Raw genomic sequence first — 16,711 nt, 5'->3', positions numbered from 1 at the left:
TACTTTTTCAATCTGAAAAAATGGTAGTAAATTTAAAGGAAAAGAGTAAAGAAGTATATACATATTATACCCAGGTGTTCTTTTTATTATCAGACTATTTCAATTAATATTTAGAATTCCTCGCAGTACAAACTGGTGAACTGGGTAGCGACATTCTTTATTCTTACCGCACTACTGTATTTTGGAAGACTAACTTACAGATATAAGTGGGAAGTTGGAAAAAATACTAATAAAAAAAACAGGTAAAAGTATTTTAGCCTATCTTTATAAGACAATTCAAGGTTTATATAGTAAGGATATCAGCAAATTACAATAAGGGAAATACCTGTGCTTTAATTTTCACAACTGTGTTATAGTCGGCATTTTCTTAAAAGAGGAAATTGAGCATTTTATCTTATCTGCTAATATGCTCTCATTTTCTTTCATTAAAGTCCAAAGGCAACATGAAAAGCTAATAATTCACCATTATAAGAGGTCTATACAAAAAAGCTTATAGTGTTTTTAATGCTCACTTTTTTCTATATGCTATTATGTTAATCCTTCAACCATGTGAAAATGTCATCCTCTAAAACCAAGGAACAATTAGCTCACTAAAAAATAAAAAATAAAAAAATAAATAGAATAAAATAAATAGCCCTGAGATAGGCCCAAAATATCAAACTAGTATCCTGAATTTTTGACATCATGTGAATAATAATAAAATTAGCATGTGAAAAAGAAGGAAATAATATATTATTAAATACATTAGAGATAGACTGGAAGAAATAGTATCTTTTTTTTCAGGTTTTGCCATAGGGTGCGTGTGCTCACAGGACAGACACAGAGAGAGACAGTGAAAGAAAGTGAGAAATCACCCTCCATGCCAGGGGAAAGGGTTGGTCACATCACAATCCCTTTCTCCTCCTGAGATTTTAGACATGGATGTACATACTCAGTGTGATTTTCAGGCCTCCAGATCTGCGACTCGAACTGTAGTCAGACATGTGGGAGTCCAGCGCTTAACTACTATGCCACACGCTGACCCCAAAGATGGTATCTATTATTCTTAGACCTTTGCATAAACATGATTCAGGAAAAACTATTGGCAGACTGTAATATAAAGAACTAGATCATAAGAAAATAAATTGTAGACTGCCTCAGTCTAGTGGTTAAGGGCTGGATCTCATATGAGCAACGACAGTTCAACTCCCGGCCTTGGTGGCTTAGGAAATACTCCAGGCATGTGTGTATACATGCTCCAAATCCTGACAGGATGGAGAAATGGAGGAGAAGGGATTTCAGCAGTCCCACTCTTCTCCCTCTCTTTGGCAATCACATGTACTCTCTGACAAAATTTTTAAAAAAGAAAATAAATTAATTTCTATTAATTCAACATCCATCTAATCAAGTTTTAGTGTGATCTTCTCCCTATTTCCTAAATATCTATAATGTCAATGAGTAATTTCTCAGGATTTTCTATATATTGAAATATCAATAAGTAAACTTGGTTGCATAAATTTGTTAAAATTAATTTTTCAAATCAGGGTAATCAAGTATGTATATAACAATAGAAATCTGTAAGTAAAGTGGTTTGTAGTCAGTTAAGTATCATGCGAATGTTATTTCATTGCAAATAAGTAAACAGAGATTATTCTTTTAAGTAAGAATATACTTTTATTTCTTTCACCTGAAAAAAATACACTTCATCATGAATGATAAGCTTGAATTTGGGAATATATGAATTAACAGTCTACATTTTAAAAAACTGTATATGTTAGCATGTGAAAAAATGTGTTTGCTGAATTCAAAATGTGAAACAGGAAAAGTGACAAATACCTTTGGGAGGATGGAGTTTATGACCAGTTTTCTCACACCACCCAACTGGGTGAATATCCAGAGCATCTGCATTTACCCAGAAGTCGTAACAGTCTGAATATCCATCAAAGTGAAGCTTTATCCGGTATCCACAAACCTGAAATAAGTAAAGCAGGCTGAATAGTTGAAAAAAAAAATTCCAGAATATCCATGTACAGGCATAAGGATAGACATGAACAACAGGTTTGACACAGCCTATGTAATCAAAACACCCTACTTAACAGTAATCAAAACAACTCAACGAATTACAAAATCTAAAGGGAAGGGCTACGGTGTTCTGCAATATCCCAGTTGTATTAGAAGCACAGGAATACAAGATAACAAATATTTTCCCTGAGAACACGGGTCCTCTCTCCATTCCTGATATCATGCTGGCATGTGTCACCAAGGCAAGCCAGCAGGGAAGCAGCCAGACTCTCCCACCACAGGGCCCAGTCGGGATGCCCCACCGTCTACCAAACAATGCAGCCCAAGCTGCTGCAGACCCCAAGCCTTTAAAAGGGGAAGTATTTTGGATGTACTTACTATATTCTGATTTTCAAACAAGGACTTAGGAGCAGCTTGAGCTTTGCATGTCTTAAGATAGGTCTGCCAATTAAATTCTTCTTCTTTATATCCTAGAGTAGAAAGCACATATAAAACATAGTAAAATATCAAAAAATTTTACACTTTGGATTCGAGTGCCACTTTTATCTGTAACTCCAACATGACAAAAATCAAGCAACTAAATGATTTTAAAATAAACAAATGTAACCCATATTAGATAATTATGGATTTTTAGATAGGCTATGTTTACTTTTTTAATAAACTGAAAGATTTTACTACTTTTTCAATCTGAAAAAATGGTAGTAAATTTAAAGGAAAAGAGTAAAGAAGTATATACATATTATACCCAGGTGTTCTTTTTATTATCAGACTATTTCAATTAATATTTAGAATTCCTCGCAGTACAAACTGGTGAACTGGGTAGCGACATTCTTTATTCTTACCGCACTACTGTATTTTGGAAGACTAACTTACAGATATAAGTGGGAAGTTGGAAAAAATACTAATAAAAAAAACAGGTAAAAGTATTTTAGCCTATCTTTATAAGACAATTCAAGGTTTATATAGTAAGGATATCAGCAAATTACAATAAGGGAAATACCTGTGCTTTAATTTTCACAACTGTGTTATAGTCGGCATTTTCTTAAAAGAGGAAATTGAGCATTTTATCTTATCTGCTAATATGCTCTCATTTTCTTTCATTAAAGTCCAAAGGCAACATGAAAAGCTAATAATTCACCATTATAAGAGGTCTATACAAAAAAGCTTATAGTGTTTTTAATGCTCACTTTTTTCTATATGCTATTATGTTAATCCTTCAACCATGTGAAAATGTCATCCTCTAAAACCAAGGAACAATTAGCTCACTAAAAAATAAAAAATAAAAAAATAAATAGAATAAAATAAATAGCCCTGAGATAGGCCCAAAATATCAAACTAGTATCCTGAATTTTTGACATCATGTGAATAATAATAAAATTAGCATGTGAAAAAGAAGGAAATAATATATTATTAAATACATTAGAGATAGACTGGAAGAAATAGTATCTTTTTTTTCAGGTTTTGCCATAGGGTGCGTGTGCTCACAGGACAGACACAGAGAGAGACAGTGAAAGAAAGTGAGAAATCACCCTCCATGCCAGGGGAAAGGGTTGGTCACATCACAATCCCTTTCTCCTCCTGAGATTTTAGACATGGATGTACATACTCAGTGTGATTTTCAGGCCTCCAGATCTGCGACTCGAACTGTAGTCAGACATGTGGGAGTCCAGCGCTTAACTACTATGCCACACGCTGACCCCAAAGATGGTATCTATTATTCTTAGACCTTTGCATAAACATGATTCAGGAAAAACTATTGGCAGACTGTAATATAAAGAACTAGATCATAAGAAAATAAATTGTAGACTGCCTCAGTCTAGTGGTTAAGGGCTGGATCTCATATGAGCAACGACAGTTCAACTCCCGGCCTTGGTGGCTTAGGAAATACTCCAGGCATGTGTGTATACATGCTCCAAATCCTGACAGGATGGAGAAATGGAGGAGAAGGGATTTCAGCAGTTTTTTTTTCTCTCCACTGAGAGATGCTTTCTCCCTCTCTTTGGCAATCACATGTACTCTCTGACAAAATTTTTAAAAAAGAAAATAAATTAATTTCTATTAATTCAACATCCATCTAATCAAGTTTTAGTGTGATCTTCTCCCTATTTCCTAAATATCTATAATGTCAATGAGTAATTTCTCAGGATTTTCTATATATTGAAATATCAATAAGTAAACTTGGTTGCATAAATTTGTTAAAATTAATTTTTCAAATCAGGGTAATCAAGTATGTATATAACAATAGAAATCTGTAAGTAAAGGGGTTTGTAGTCAGTTAAGTATCATGCGAATGTTATTTCATTGCAAATAAGTAAACAGAGATTATTCTTTTAAGTAAGAATATACTTTTATTTCTTTCACCTGAAAAAAATACACTTCATCATGAATGATAAGCTTGAATTTGGGAATATATGAATTAACAGTCTACATTTTAAAAAACTGTATATGTTAGCATGTGAAAAAATGTGTTTGCTGAATTCAAAATGTGAAACAGGAAAAGTGACAAATACCTTTGGGAGGATGGAGTTTATGACCAGTTTTCTCACACCACCCAACTGGGTGAATATCCAGAGCATCTGCATTTACCCAGAAGTCGTAACAGTCTGAATATCCATCAAAGTGAAGCTTTATCCGGTATCCACAAACCTGAAATAAGTAAAGCAGGCTGAATAGTTGAAAAAAAAAATTCCAGAATATCCATGTACAGGCATAAGGATAGACATGAACAACAGGTTTGACACAGCCTATGTAATCAAAACACCCTACTTAACAGTAATCAAAACAACTCAACGAATTACAAAATCTAAAGGGAAGGGCTACGGTGTTCTGCAATATCCCAGTTGTATTAGAAGCACAGGAATACAAGATAACAAATATTTTCCCTGAGAACACGGGTCCTCTCTCCATTCCTGATATCATGCTGGCATGTGTCACCAAGGCAAGCCAGCAGGGAAGCAGCCAGACTCTCCCACCACAGGGCCCAGTCGGGATGCCCCACCGTCTACCAAACACTGCAGCCCAAGCTGCTGCAGACCCCAAGAGACATCAACAGATTCTTCTCCACCAGTAGCTGGGTTAGAAAAAAGAAAGAAAAGCCTCTCCCAGTTCCTACTTGGGTGGAATGAGCTCCCTAGAATGAAAATAAGAACTCACTCTGTGTAAGGCATGCTGAATGCACAGGCCCATGTCCTCAGTGTGAAGGTCACATGGGCTTACGGTACCTGAGCTGGGTCACACTTTTGCATGGGCTCTTAGAATGAAAATTGAACCTCTCAACCTCCTTCCCACTAGCACAATCAGACGTGTTAAAGTGGAATCACACACCACACCAGACCTCTAACCACTCTAGGAACACCTGCCTAGCAGAAGCCTGCACAAAAAGCTGGAGACCAGCATGCAAAGTCAGGACAATTAATCCCTAAATAATATGACAGCTGTACAGTTACTGCCACAGCAAGTTATCTAAGTTAAAACTCAAGTAGCAGAACAAATCATATAGGATGAATCAGTTTATAATAAAATTATATGTGTGGGAGACCATGTGTTATTTATGTACATACGATCATGTGTGTACATACTGTATTATGTGCACACACATATGTATATGCATTTGGATACATCCACCTGTGCAGATACATGTAAATTCATAGTAAAAAGTCTGCAATATATTAATATCTATTTATTATTGTGAATATAAATATATATAACTATTATTAATATATAAAATTAACAATGATTTTTCTAGGAAATGAGAAGGGAGGGGCAAAAGGAAATGATGGGCTTTTTCAATTTTATCTTACCTGCTTGTATTTTTTTCAACTAGAATGTATAAATGTATTACATATAAAATTACAACTAAACTAACCAGCCTGAGCTGAAACTGGATTCCTGGAAGATACAATCTCTTGAGAAGGGCAGGTAAGGCATGCCTGTGACCTAGCAGTTAAGGGAGCTGGATCCTAAATGGTTGATGGAGTGGTTTGAGTCCCTGCCCCAACAGCTTGAAAAAACACACCAGGCATGCATATAAGTAAAACCCAGATGATTTGGGTAAGTGGAAAAAGAATTGTAGTGTGATCATCATTACCCATTGGGGGTGCTTTCATCCTTTCCCTCTCTGTCTTTCTCTGGTGAATGCATGTGCCCTCTAGAAATTTTCACACTCAGCTGTCTCTCGTTGATACCCCTTCAGTAAGTTACAACCTCTAGTCCCCTCACTGTCACACTGCTCCAAGCTTCTGCCCCTGGTGTCCACCCCCTCCATTTCTCTAAGCCTCTTTCCTATACCTCATGCTCTCTGGAATCTTGTGCTTTGGTGACATTCTCCTACATCCTGAACCTCCTTGTCCAGAGCCATACTGAGCCCATTCCTCTGAAACCTTTCCAGAGGCTGCTCATTTTTCCTAGGGGTTGCAGCCTCATCCCACCCTGTGTCCTGCTCGCCCTCTTTACCCCAAACATCCCCTCGTTCAATACCTGTCGATACCCTGACTACTTTGCTCCCTTCATTTCCATTCCCATGGATTCCATCCTCATTCAGAATTGTTTTCTCCAGCCTAAAATGTAAAATCCAGCTCTGGGAAAACACCTTTCTTCACCCAGTGTGCTAACTCCGTTTCTCCCAATACACCTCTTCCTCAACCACAAGCCTGACTCTGGCATTTCCCACTGATCCTTCCGTTTTCTTCCTTACAGCACCCACCTCACCCCTGACCCCACCAAATCCTAAGCTTTCTTTCTCTAGTAATCACTTAGGACATTTTTGTGTAAGTGTCTTTATTTTTTAAGAAAATTTTGCTGTATGGTGTGTGCACTCACTGGAGAGAGAGAGAGATAAAGAATAAGAAAGCACCCCCAAGGGAATGGCCAAGCCACAATCCCTTCTCCTCTGGTCTCTTCATGGAATTTTGGGCATGCATGTGAATGTGTTCAGCCTGCTTTTCAAGCATATAATACACGTGACAAAAGCAAGTTGCAGGCTGTGTATAATGTTTTATGTGTATAAATGGGAAAAATATACGTGTATATATATTTCCTGCCCAGAGGGCACATGCATAAGAGAGACAAAGAAAGCACTTCTCATCCACCCATAGGGACCCAGTCAGGCTGCAATCCTTTTTTCCTTCCATTTCTCCAGCCTGAAAGGATCCAAAGCATCTACGTGCATTAGGCCAGTGTTTTTCAAGCCACCACGGCCAGGATTTGAACCATGGTTGGCCATGTGGGATCCAGCTCCCAATGTGCCGGGCTTAACATCTATACTACCGGGCCAGTCCTACATGTACGTATGTTTATAAGGAAAAAACACATCTGCAAGGAACACAGTAAACTGTTAAGGGTCATGGTCTCTAGGATATGGAAGGGAGGACTTTTATTTTTACAATATATAGTCATACTAACTGAAGTTTTCACAGTGTGCATACATTTTTATCGTAAAAAATCTAGACAAACTAAAATAAATCTCTTTTGAAACCTAAGGGTTGAATAAAACCATATACACCATTAAAAATCCCTTTCTCTTTTACAGCTCAGCTTCTCAAAAGTAGTCTGTACTTACTGAATCTGCTTCCTCACAAGACTTTCCTAAAATTCAATTCTGTCCCTGAACAGTCTACTTAATGGTCCTGGCCCAGGACACAATGACCTCATCTTTCTTGAGAACAGTTGTGGCATTTAATACTTCAGTTCCTGCCCCTCCACCACCATCTTCCCTGAGTTTCTACTTCAGGCCCCACTTTCCTGATTGCCCCCATCTCTAGCCTTTTCTCTTCAGCATCCTTCGCTAGCATTTTCTCATGCCCTTCCCTGTATGCTGGTATTCTTCAGGGTTAGCAAGTCACACATTGTCCTCTCCCTGGGTAGTCTTGTCCACTTCAAGAGACAAGTATCAATTATCTTTCAAGGAACTCTGACTCTCTTTCCCCTTCCAACTCAGGGGGTGGGTGGGGGAGGGGGGCGGTCTAACAAATACTCCAGAGTCTAGGAAGAAGAAAAGAAAACATAATGTCTAAGCAAGTTTAAAAATGACAGTATTCTCACATTCTCAATAAAATTTGCAAAAAACAGTTCCACACCAGTTTTCTGATATAAGAATCCAGCCATTTCCGTTCACTACATATTATCATAAGCTGCAAGTCACTTGTGCTTTCCATGTCTGTTTTCTCTTTTGAAAAATCAAGGGGATGGGCTCTATCTCAAAAGATTGCTTTGAGAACTAATAAGAGCCAATATAAGATGGGATACTTAGCTCCTGCCATGTGCAAGGCGCTACATAACAGTAGACTGGTACTTCCTGTGCTTGTCACCAACAGTTATCACATGCCACTATGTCCTACAGGAGCCAAGCTTCTTACAAGTTCACCAAGACACCAAAAGAATGCTAAATAAACTAGTACACAAGATATTCATCTGGGGGGAATTTTTAAGAGATACATATCCCGTCTCAAGGAGGAAGCAAGGAAGAACTAGATAGGAGGAAACACAGTTTTGTTGTGTTCTCTGTAATAAATTGAATTGAGGTATATATTGGGCCATTGGGAAAGTCATGGCATATTTTTGCATAGAAAAACAGAAAAATATGTCATGACTTTGCTGATGACCTAATATAACTCACTTGGTCATTTTTTTTCCTAAAAAATTTCAGAGACACCCAGAAATACTAAAAAAGAATCTGTTGGTCTGTTCCTTATGTTGAGGAACACAGTATGGCAAAGGCTGTGGAGTAAGACAAACCTGGTTTTAAATCCTGGACCACCACTTTGAAGTTGTTTAGCCCTAATACATCACTTTACCTCTCAGAGCCTCATAACCTGCACAGGGTTCTTATAGAGCTTAGACAGCACACACAAAACACTGTGCGTCTGGGTCTGGCATGAAGTAAGCACTCAGTGAACGGTAGTTTTATTACTAAAAACCCTTATAGGGTTTAAGGGAAATCTCACATGGCTGATCACGATTCAAGTCCCGGCTCTGGCAGCTTGAAAAACACTCTGGGCTTGCATGTCCCATATCCCAGTAGGACAGAAATGGAGAAGGGACTATGGTATGACCTTGGTCCAGTGGAGGATACTTACTTACTCACACACTGTCTGTCTCTGTCTCTCTCTTTGGGCGGTCTAACAAATACTCCAGAGTCTAGGAAGAAGAAAAGAAAACATAATGTCTAAGCAAGTTTAAAAATGACAGTATTCTCACATTCTCAATAAAATTTGCAAAAAACAGTTCCACACCAGCTTTCTGATATAAGAATCCAGCCATTTCCGTTCACTACATATTATCATAAGCTGCAAGTCACTTGTGCTTTCCATGTCTGTTTTCTCTTTTGAAAAATCAAGGGGATGGGCTCTATCTCAAAAGATTGCTTTGAGAACTAATAAGAGCCAATATAAGATGGGATACTTAGCTCCTGCCATGTGCAAGGCGCTACATAACAGTAGACTGGTACTTCCTGTGCTTGTCACCAACAGTTATCACATGCCACTATGTCCTACAGGAGCCAAGCTTCTTACAAGTTCACCAAGACACCAAAAGAATGCTAAATAAACTAGTACACAAGATATTCATCTGGGGGGAATTTTTAAGAGATACATATCCCGTCTCAAGGAGGAAGCAAGGAAGAACTAGATAGGAGGAAACACAGTTTTGTTGTGTTCTCTGTAATAAATTGAATTGAGGTATATATTGGGCCATTGGGAAAGTCATGGCATATTTTTGCATAGAAAAACAGAAAAATATGTCATGACTTTGCTGATGACCTAATATAACTCACTTGGTCATTTTTTTTCCTAAAAAATTTCAGAGACACCCAGAAATACTAAAAAAGAATCTGTTGGTCTGTTCCTTATGTTGAGGAACACAGTATGGCAAAGGCTGTGGAGTAAGACAAACCTGGTTTTAAATCCTGGACCACCACTTTGAAGTTGTTTAGCCCTAATACATCACTTTACCTCTCAGAGCCTCATAACCTGCACAGGGTTCTTATAGAGCTTAGACAGCACACACAAAACACTGTGCGTCTGGGTCTGGCATGAAGTAAGCACTCAGTGAACGGTAGTTTTATTACTAAAAACCCTTATAGGGTTTAAGGGAAATCTCACATGGCTGATCACGATTCAAGTCCTGGCTCTGGCAGCTTGAAAAATACTCTGGGCTTGCATGTCCCATATCCCAGTAGCGGCTCTGGCAGCTTGAAAAACACTCTGGGCTTGCATGTCCCATATCCCAGTAGGACAGAAATGGAGAAGGGACTATGGTATGACCTTGGTCCAGTGGAGGATACTTACTTACTCACACACTGTCTGTCTCTGTCTCTCTCTTTTTTTTCAAGCACTTATGCCCTATGACAATAAATAAATAAATAAATAAATAAGTCCTGGTCCAGCAGGTGGTGTAGTAGCTAAGGCACTGGATTCCACAGGGCAACTCTGCAGTTAAAGGCCCTACCCAGCAGCTTGAAACACATGCCAGGTGTGTGTGTGTGTGTATGTGTGTGTGTATGCATGCACACATGAGTGCATGCCCAAAATCCTGAGAGGAGAACAGATAAGAAGGGACTGCAGCGTGGCCATCCTCCCTGGGGGGTGCTTTCTCACCTTCCTCACCCCCTCTTTCTGTGTGTCTCTCTGGCAAGCATACACACCCTATGACAAAAATCTAAAAACAAAACAAAACAAACAAGAAGAAATAATAATTCTATTTTAAAAATAAAGATAAGGCAAAGCTTACCTCGGCCACAGTGAGGACACAGTACACGGACTGATGCTCAGGGTCCACACCTTCTAATTTCATGCCAACTTTGAATCCATTCTTGTTGTATGGAAAGGACTGGTACTAAAACATAAAATGAGAGCAGTTTCAGTATCCTTTCCCAAAGACCTCATGACAAATGTGAATAATTACCTTAACATAAAGGCTATTTTACCAAACACATAAATAACTCCTAAAAATCCACAAGAAAACGATCAGTGGAAAATAGATGAAAGGCAATTTAATGTTTCACAGATTTTGCCTTTTACATATTTGAGAAGATGCTTAAACTCACTTAGAAGAGTGATACAAAACAAAATTACATTGAGGCATATTTCAATCATTACATCAGTAAAGATCAAAAAGCTTGGTGACACTGTATTGGTAAAGAACTAGGAAGACAAACATACACATACTTTGCTAGGAGGAGTGAAAAGTGATACACTGTCTAGCAATTTCACAGTTATCTATTTTAAAATGAGCATTTTCTTCAACTCAGCAATTCTAATACTAGGAAATCATCAGAGATCTTTACATGTGCAAAATGACAGGCAGGTGAGTCTACTCACTAAAGCATGTAGTAAAAAATCTGAAAGCTTTTATATATGTGTGTCAATCACTAGGAGGCAACTTAAATTATTATGGAGCAGACAGATAAAATACTATGCATTAGTATAAAGGAATAATGAAGGGATTAATGAACCAAGATGAAATCATCTCTAAGCTGTCAAATTAAACAGAAAAGCAAAGTCCAAAATGTATGTGATACATGTGGTCATTTGGTTTAAAACAGGGAGAAAATGGTCTGGATATACAGGAGGGAACCTGTATACAGAAAATGTACATTATGGAAAAATACTGCATGTATTAATTTTTTTTACACCAAAATGAACTCATACTTTAATTCCACTGTTTCTTAAAATTTTTTAAGTACCCTTGTTTAATGTACAAATGTACATATAATTTCCCAGGACCAGTATATAAGAACTGGTAACAGTAGTCACTTCAGGAGAGGTCAGTCTGGTGGCTAGGGGGATAGAGCCATGAGGGATATCTTTATATTCCTTTAGTATATTTACATTTTTAATCATGTGAATATATTAATTAAATTACTTGAATGCCTCAAGTAATAAGCTGTACTTAAACCTTTATTTCCACATTTAAAAAATATAAAAAGAAAAATGTGAAAAGTCTCTTCTATAAAGCAGGGATCCTCAATCCCTAGGCCACTGACTAATCAGTGGCTTGTCAGGAACCAGGCTGCAGAGCAGGAAGAGAACTGAAGGTGAGTAAGAGAAGCTTCATCTGGATTTACAGTCACTCCCCATCATTCACATTACCACCTGAATTCTGCCTCCTGTCAAATAAGTGGTGGTATTAACTCTAATAGGAGCACAAACCCTACTGTGAACTGTGTATGCGTGGGATCTAGGCTGCACATTCCTTATGAGAATCTAATGTGTGACGATCTTAAGTGGAGTTGAGTTGGTGATGCTAGTGCTGGGGAGCAGCTGTAAATACTGCATGACAGTGAGATGTATAATTATTTTATTATGTATTACAATGTAGTAAAATAATATAAATAATGTACACAACAAATGTAAAGTGCATGAATTATCCCCAAACCACTGCCCCACTTCCTGGTCTGTGGAAAAAATGTCTTCCATGAAACTGGTTCCTGGTGCCAAAGAGGTTGGAGAAAGCTACTATAAAAACACCAAAGTTACAGGAAATAATTACACAAAATAAGTTCATATGCAATTATTAGGTTTAAATCAAACATACTAAGTATAGAGGTAATCAACCTAACATTTACTATTCATCATTTTTAAATCTATGTTTACATGAATATAAAAATATATCTATGGCAGAATTTTTACATATGATGTTTAAATATAATCAAATAATTTAACCCAAGGGTTGGCAAACTATAGTCTATGGGTCACATCCAGCTCACAGCAGGTTTTTGTAAATAAAGTTTTACTGGAAGAGAACATGCCCATTTGTTTACGTGTTATCTATGGCTGCCTTCATGCTACAACAAGCTGAGTTGCTTCAACAGAGACTAGATGCTCTGGAAAGCCTAAAATATTTACTCTTTGGCCCTTTACAGAAAAAGTCTATTGACCTCTGTCTTAGCCCAGGGCAACAGCTACTCACAACTGCACATGACCTCTATATTTTGAACTGATTTTAAATAACTTATTATACAATATTTTTAGTATAGCTACGATAATACAGTAACCTATCTTTACATGGAACTTATCTTAAAGGAACTTATTTTCAGTCTCTAAAAGCTGTAATGTTGACATGAAATTTCATCTATTAGATTTTCAATGGCAGAATTAGTATCTCCATGAGTGAAAGACAAGTATGGTGAGAGAAAAGAGCATGTGTGTGTCGATAAGTGCCTTCATGTAAAATGGAACTGATTTTCAGTTTTTGTCTTCTCTTGAACTGTTGATAGGTTCATCTACCTACCATTTGAACTGAATCCTCACCTTTTTCCTGACTTTAAGTTTTAAGCAAATGCCTCTTAACATTCTTTGATTTTAATCTATTAAAACTAAAACTTTTTTAAATTAAAAAATGCATTAAAAATACCTATTCATGACTTAAGTAAGCTATATAGTCCCAGCAAGGTGCTACTTTATAGTATGTTCACTTTACTCACTGAGGTTTATGCCTAAAGTAAGACATGTGTCTTAAATATGTATATGTCAGCTGTGCTCGCTATTAAAAGTCTTTAATTAATATCTTTAGCAAATTTATAAAATGTAAAAGAAAAAAAGACATAGGAAAAAAGCAGAGACAGTGTGGAAAAAGGGGGCCACCGGTAGAGGGTGAGAGGTAGGGAATCAAGGGGAGGGATGAGGGAAGCAAAATATATAAGAAATAAGAAATAGAAAATTATTGGGAACCAGCAGTTAGCGTAATGGCTATGTCGCTGGACTCCCACGTGGTCGATCGCAGTTCGCATCCCGGACCCAGTGGCTTAAAACTCACGCCGGGCGTGTGTGCGTGCGTGCCCAAGATCCCGAGAGGAGAATGGAGAAGAAGGGATTGCAGCGTGACCATGCCCCCTGGAAGGTGATTTCTAACTGTCTGTTTCTCTGTCTCTCTCTGTCTGTCTGGCGAGCACACGTGCCCTTTAGCGAAAACCTCTCCAAAAAAATAAAAAATAAAAAAAATTTAAAAATTAAAAAATTAAAAAAAAGAAATAGAAAATTATTTGTTGATGATAACATGTATGGTAATATCCTTGAATGAGCCACAATGTATATTGGATGAAAAATCTCATTTTGTATACTGTATTGATGTACAGTGAATGACTGTAAATAAACAGATTAAAAACAAACAAACAAACAAACAAAAAACCAGTGCCTTCATGTAAGGAACCGAGGAAGGTGTGCACACATGAATGCTAACTGACTTTGGGAATGCTCTCCAAGTACACACACGTATAAAAACCAGTATGTTTGAAACATTATTCCAAATCATATGTCTTAAATATACAGTGAAAATAGCAGTACCAATTCCAATCAGTATCCCAGTTCCTCCACTCTCACAGTGTTTGAGAAGGGCCCATACCTCCTTGAATAGCTTTGCAGGCACTGCTACAGCCTTCTCCTCCTCCAAATAAGATGCCCAGCACCACGCTTTCTTTCCTTTAGGAGGCAAACCTAAAAGGCAAGTGAGAAGTAACAGAACTTCTGAATATAAGAAATCAGTGATGCATTTTGTGAACCCTCACTTCTCGAACTGCTACACTGTGCCTGGCTCTTCTTGTTATTCAATGACTGGTATTTCTGTCTCTCTTCCTGCCTCTTTTCCCAAAGAAACAAGACCTAAGAAGAGAAGTGTGATATATGTCTACAGTCAGTAGAGTTGAAGAAAGAAGTTGATGAACTTAAGAATAAATAAAGAACACATAACAAGAAGCCAGAATAGAGAAGCACCATGGATGCTTCAGGAATGTGAGAGCCTCTAGAAGCAGGATGTGCAAAAATTTTCCCTAAGAGATCAAAAAGTTGAAGACTAAGAAAAGGCCAGTGTACTCAATGGCTGGGACACAGCTGCTACTCTTGGAGGAGAAAATAAATTGGCATGACCATCATATTTTTAGGTATGAAAGTAGTAAAACTATAGAAACAGTATCAATTTCACTTTGGATTACTATGACAAATGCTGGGAATGAAGGAAAGAATAATTTGATAGGTAACAAAATGGGGAGAAAAATATTTTGGAGAGTCAAACTGGAATAGGTAAAGGTATAGCTCACAAGAAGAACACAAAACAAAACAACAAGAAGAACCTGAATATGTAAGGGAAACATAATGACTGAAGAAACAAAGTGCCCAAAGAGCCAGGAATCTGGAATTTTATCCAGAGTAAGAATGAAGGAGAAGGTTAAAAACAAACAAACAAACAAACAAACAAAAAAAGACAGGTTGAACCAAGAGCAGAGGAATTGAGGAATTTCTCCCAATTTAATCTCAGTGACAGAAAATAGAAGGTCATCTCTGAAAAGACAAAGTTAGGCTGTGTGTTTAAAGCAGACAGAAATATTCTCAAGTTTTTTGAGGCATTAACAGAAGAATAAACGAGAAATGCAGCCAGCCACTTAGGAGGGGTTCATGGCACTGATTTGTAAGGATGCTAAGATGGCACAGGTTGGGACCTCAACTGTGCAATCAGAGTGACCTAAAATGAATGACTGGTCAAGCTGATGCAGCAGCAGGGTCTGAACAGAAATTCCATCCTGGTGAAAAAGACATGGATGACACCGAGGATTCTTCAGAAATGACCCAAAGCTCATGCCAAACAAGGAGACAAGGTCATCCAGCCACATACTAAATCCCAGGGCTAGATTCCTCATGAGAATAAAATGCAGCTTGAGGAACAATGAAAGGGAAAAGGAAAAAAAAAAGGTACCATTCCAGGAGGTTGTGCTTTGAGTGGCAACATTTTAAAAAATACCATCTTGGAAAATGAACAGCAAAAGAGGTTCCAGTAAAATTATAAAAGCAGGAGCCATCTGACAGAAAAAGATTTTACCATGCTTACCTTGAAAGTACTTGAATATAACTAATTTTCATGTTTTTCTTGTCCATGTCCTCAAAATGCTCATTTTTATGGAAAAAAAAAACTGAATCAAAGAATATCTCAAACTAATACCTTTACTGCCATACTGTGCATGATAATGAAGACTAAAATTTCTACCTATGTGAAATATTTTTAATTTCATAAAGTCACAAGTAAAACATCCTTCAGCAGCTCACCCTGCTTCAGCACGGCTGGATCCCCCCGTCTTTTCCTTCGGGCTCTCTGTGAACCTCTCAGGATTCTCCCATCTTGTTTGTTCTCCTAAAATATGAAAGGAAAATTAGGACTTGAAAAGTTCATGAATTAGAACCAATGAAAAGTTAAGAGAACTGTCAGGAAGCATTTTTTTGGTGTGTGTTCTTTTCTTAATTTTACTTCCTAACATTGAAGGAAAGTGAAATTAGAGTTCATTGGAGAACTGTGTTGCTTTTGGCCTGAGGTCATTACAAAACAAGCACATTTCCAAGAATCACACTCTGGAAGAACACAGAGAGCATTCCCTCCTCTTGAAATGCTTTCTGCTCTGAATCCCATCAAATTCTGTCCTGCTTTTCCTCACTCACACTGGCCCCTCTTCCTCAGTCTCCATCGCTGTCAGCCCCTCCAGTACAGTTCCCTTCTTTTTTCAAGCTCATCACTTCCATGGTCTTAAAGGTCATTTGTATACTAAATGCCCCCAATGCCTGTATCCACCTGTCTACTTGCAAACTTCACTTGGATGGCTACTAAGCATCTCAAACTCATGTTGGTCAAAGGACTATGGAGTCTCTATGCTTGCCTTCCCATTCTCAATAAGGGACATGATTATCCAGTCAGCTGTTGAAGGCAAAAATCTAAGAGCTGTCTCTGATTCTTCTCT

At 37.7% G+C, this 16,711-nt stretch overlaps 1 protein-coding gene across 1 annotated transcript in view; it reads right to left on the bottom strand.

Annotated features, from left to right (window-relative positions):
- Nucleotides 1-16,711, bottom strand: part of L3MBTL3 (L3MBTL histone methyl-lysine binding protein 3) — a 139,636-nt gene that overhangs the window by 84,204 nt on the left and 38,721 nt on the right. The window contains exons 8-12 of the mRNA XM_006144270.2: nt 16,029-16,113; nt 14,338-14,429; nt 10,726-10,830; nt 4,512-4,647; nt 2,380-2,471 (exon numbers count right to left, since the gene is read on the bottom strand). Coding sequence (XP_006144332.1) covers nt 2,380-2,471; nt 4,512-4,647; nt 10,726-10,830; nt 14,338-14,429; nt 16,029-16,113 — 510 coding nt within the window. The remainder of the gene's footprint in view (nt 1-2,379; nt 2,472-4,511; nt 4,648-10,725; nt 10,831-14,337; nt 14,430-16,028; nt 16,114-16,711) is intronic.

This window comes from Tupaia chinensis, unplaced genomic scaffold (assembly GCF_000334495.1).
Source record: "Tupaia chinensis unplaced genomic scaffold, TupChi_1.0 Scaffold000117_2, whole genome shotgun sequence".
In the NCBI taxonomy this organism is placed as follows: domain Eukaryota; kingdom Metazoa; phylum Chordata; class Mammalia; order Scandentia; family Tupaiidae; genus Tupaia; species Tupaia belangeri.
Note: the sequence above shows the minus strand (reverse complement) of the source record. Positions and strands in the feature narration are given on the sequence as shown.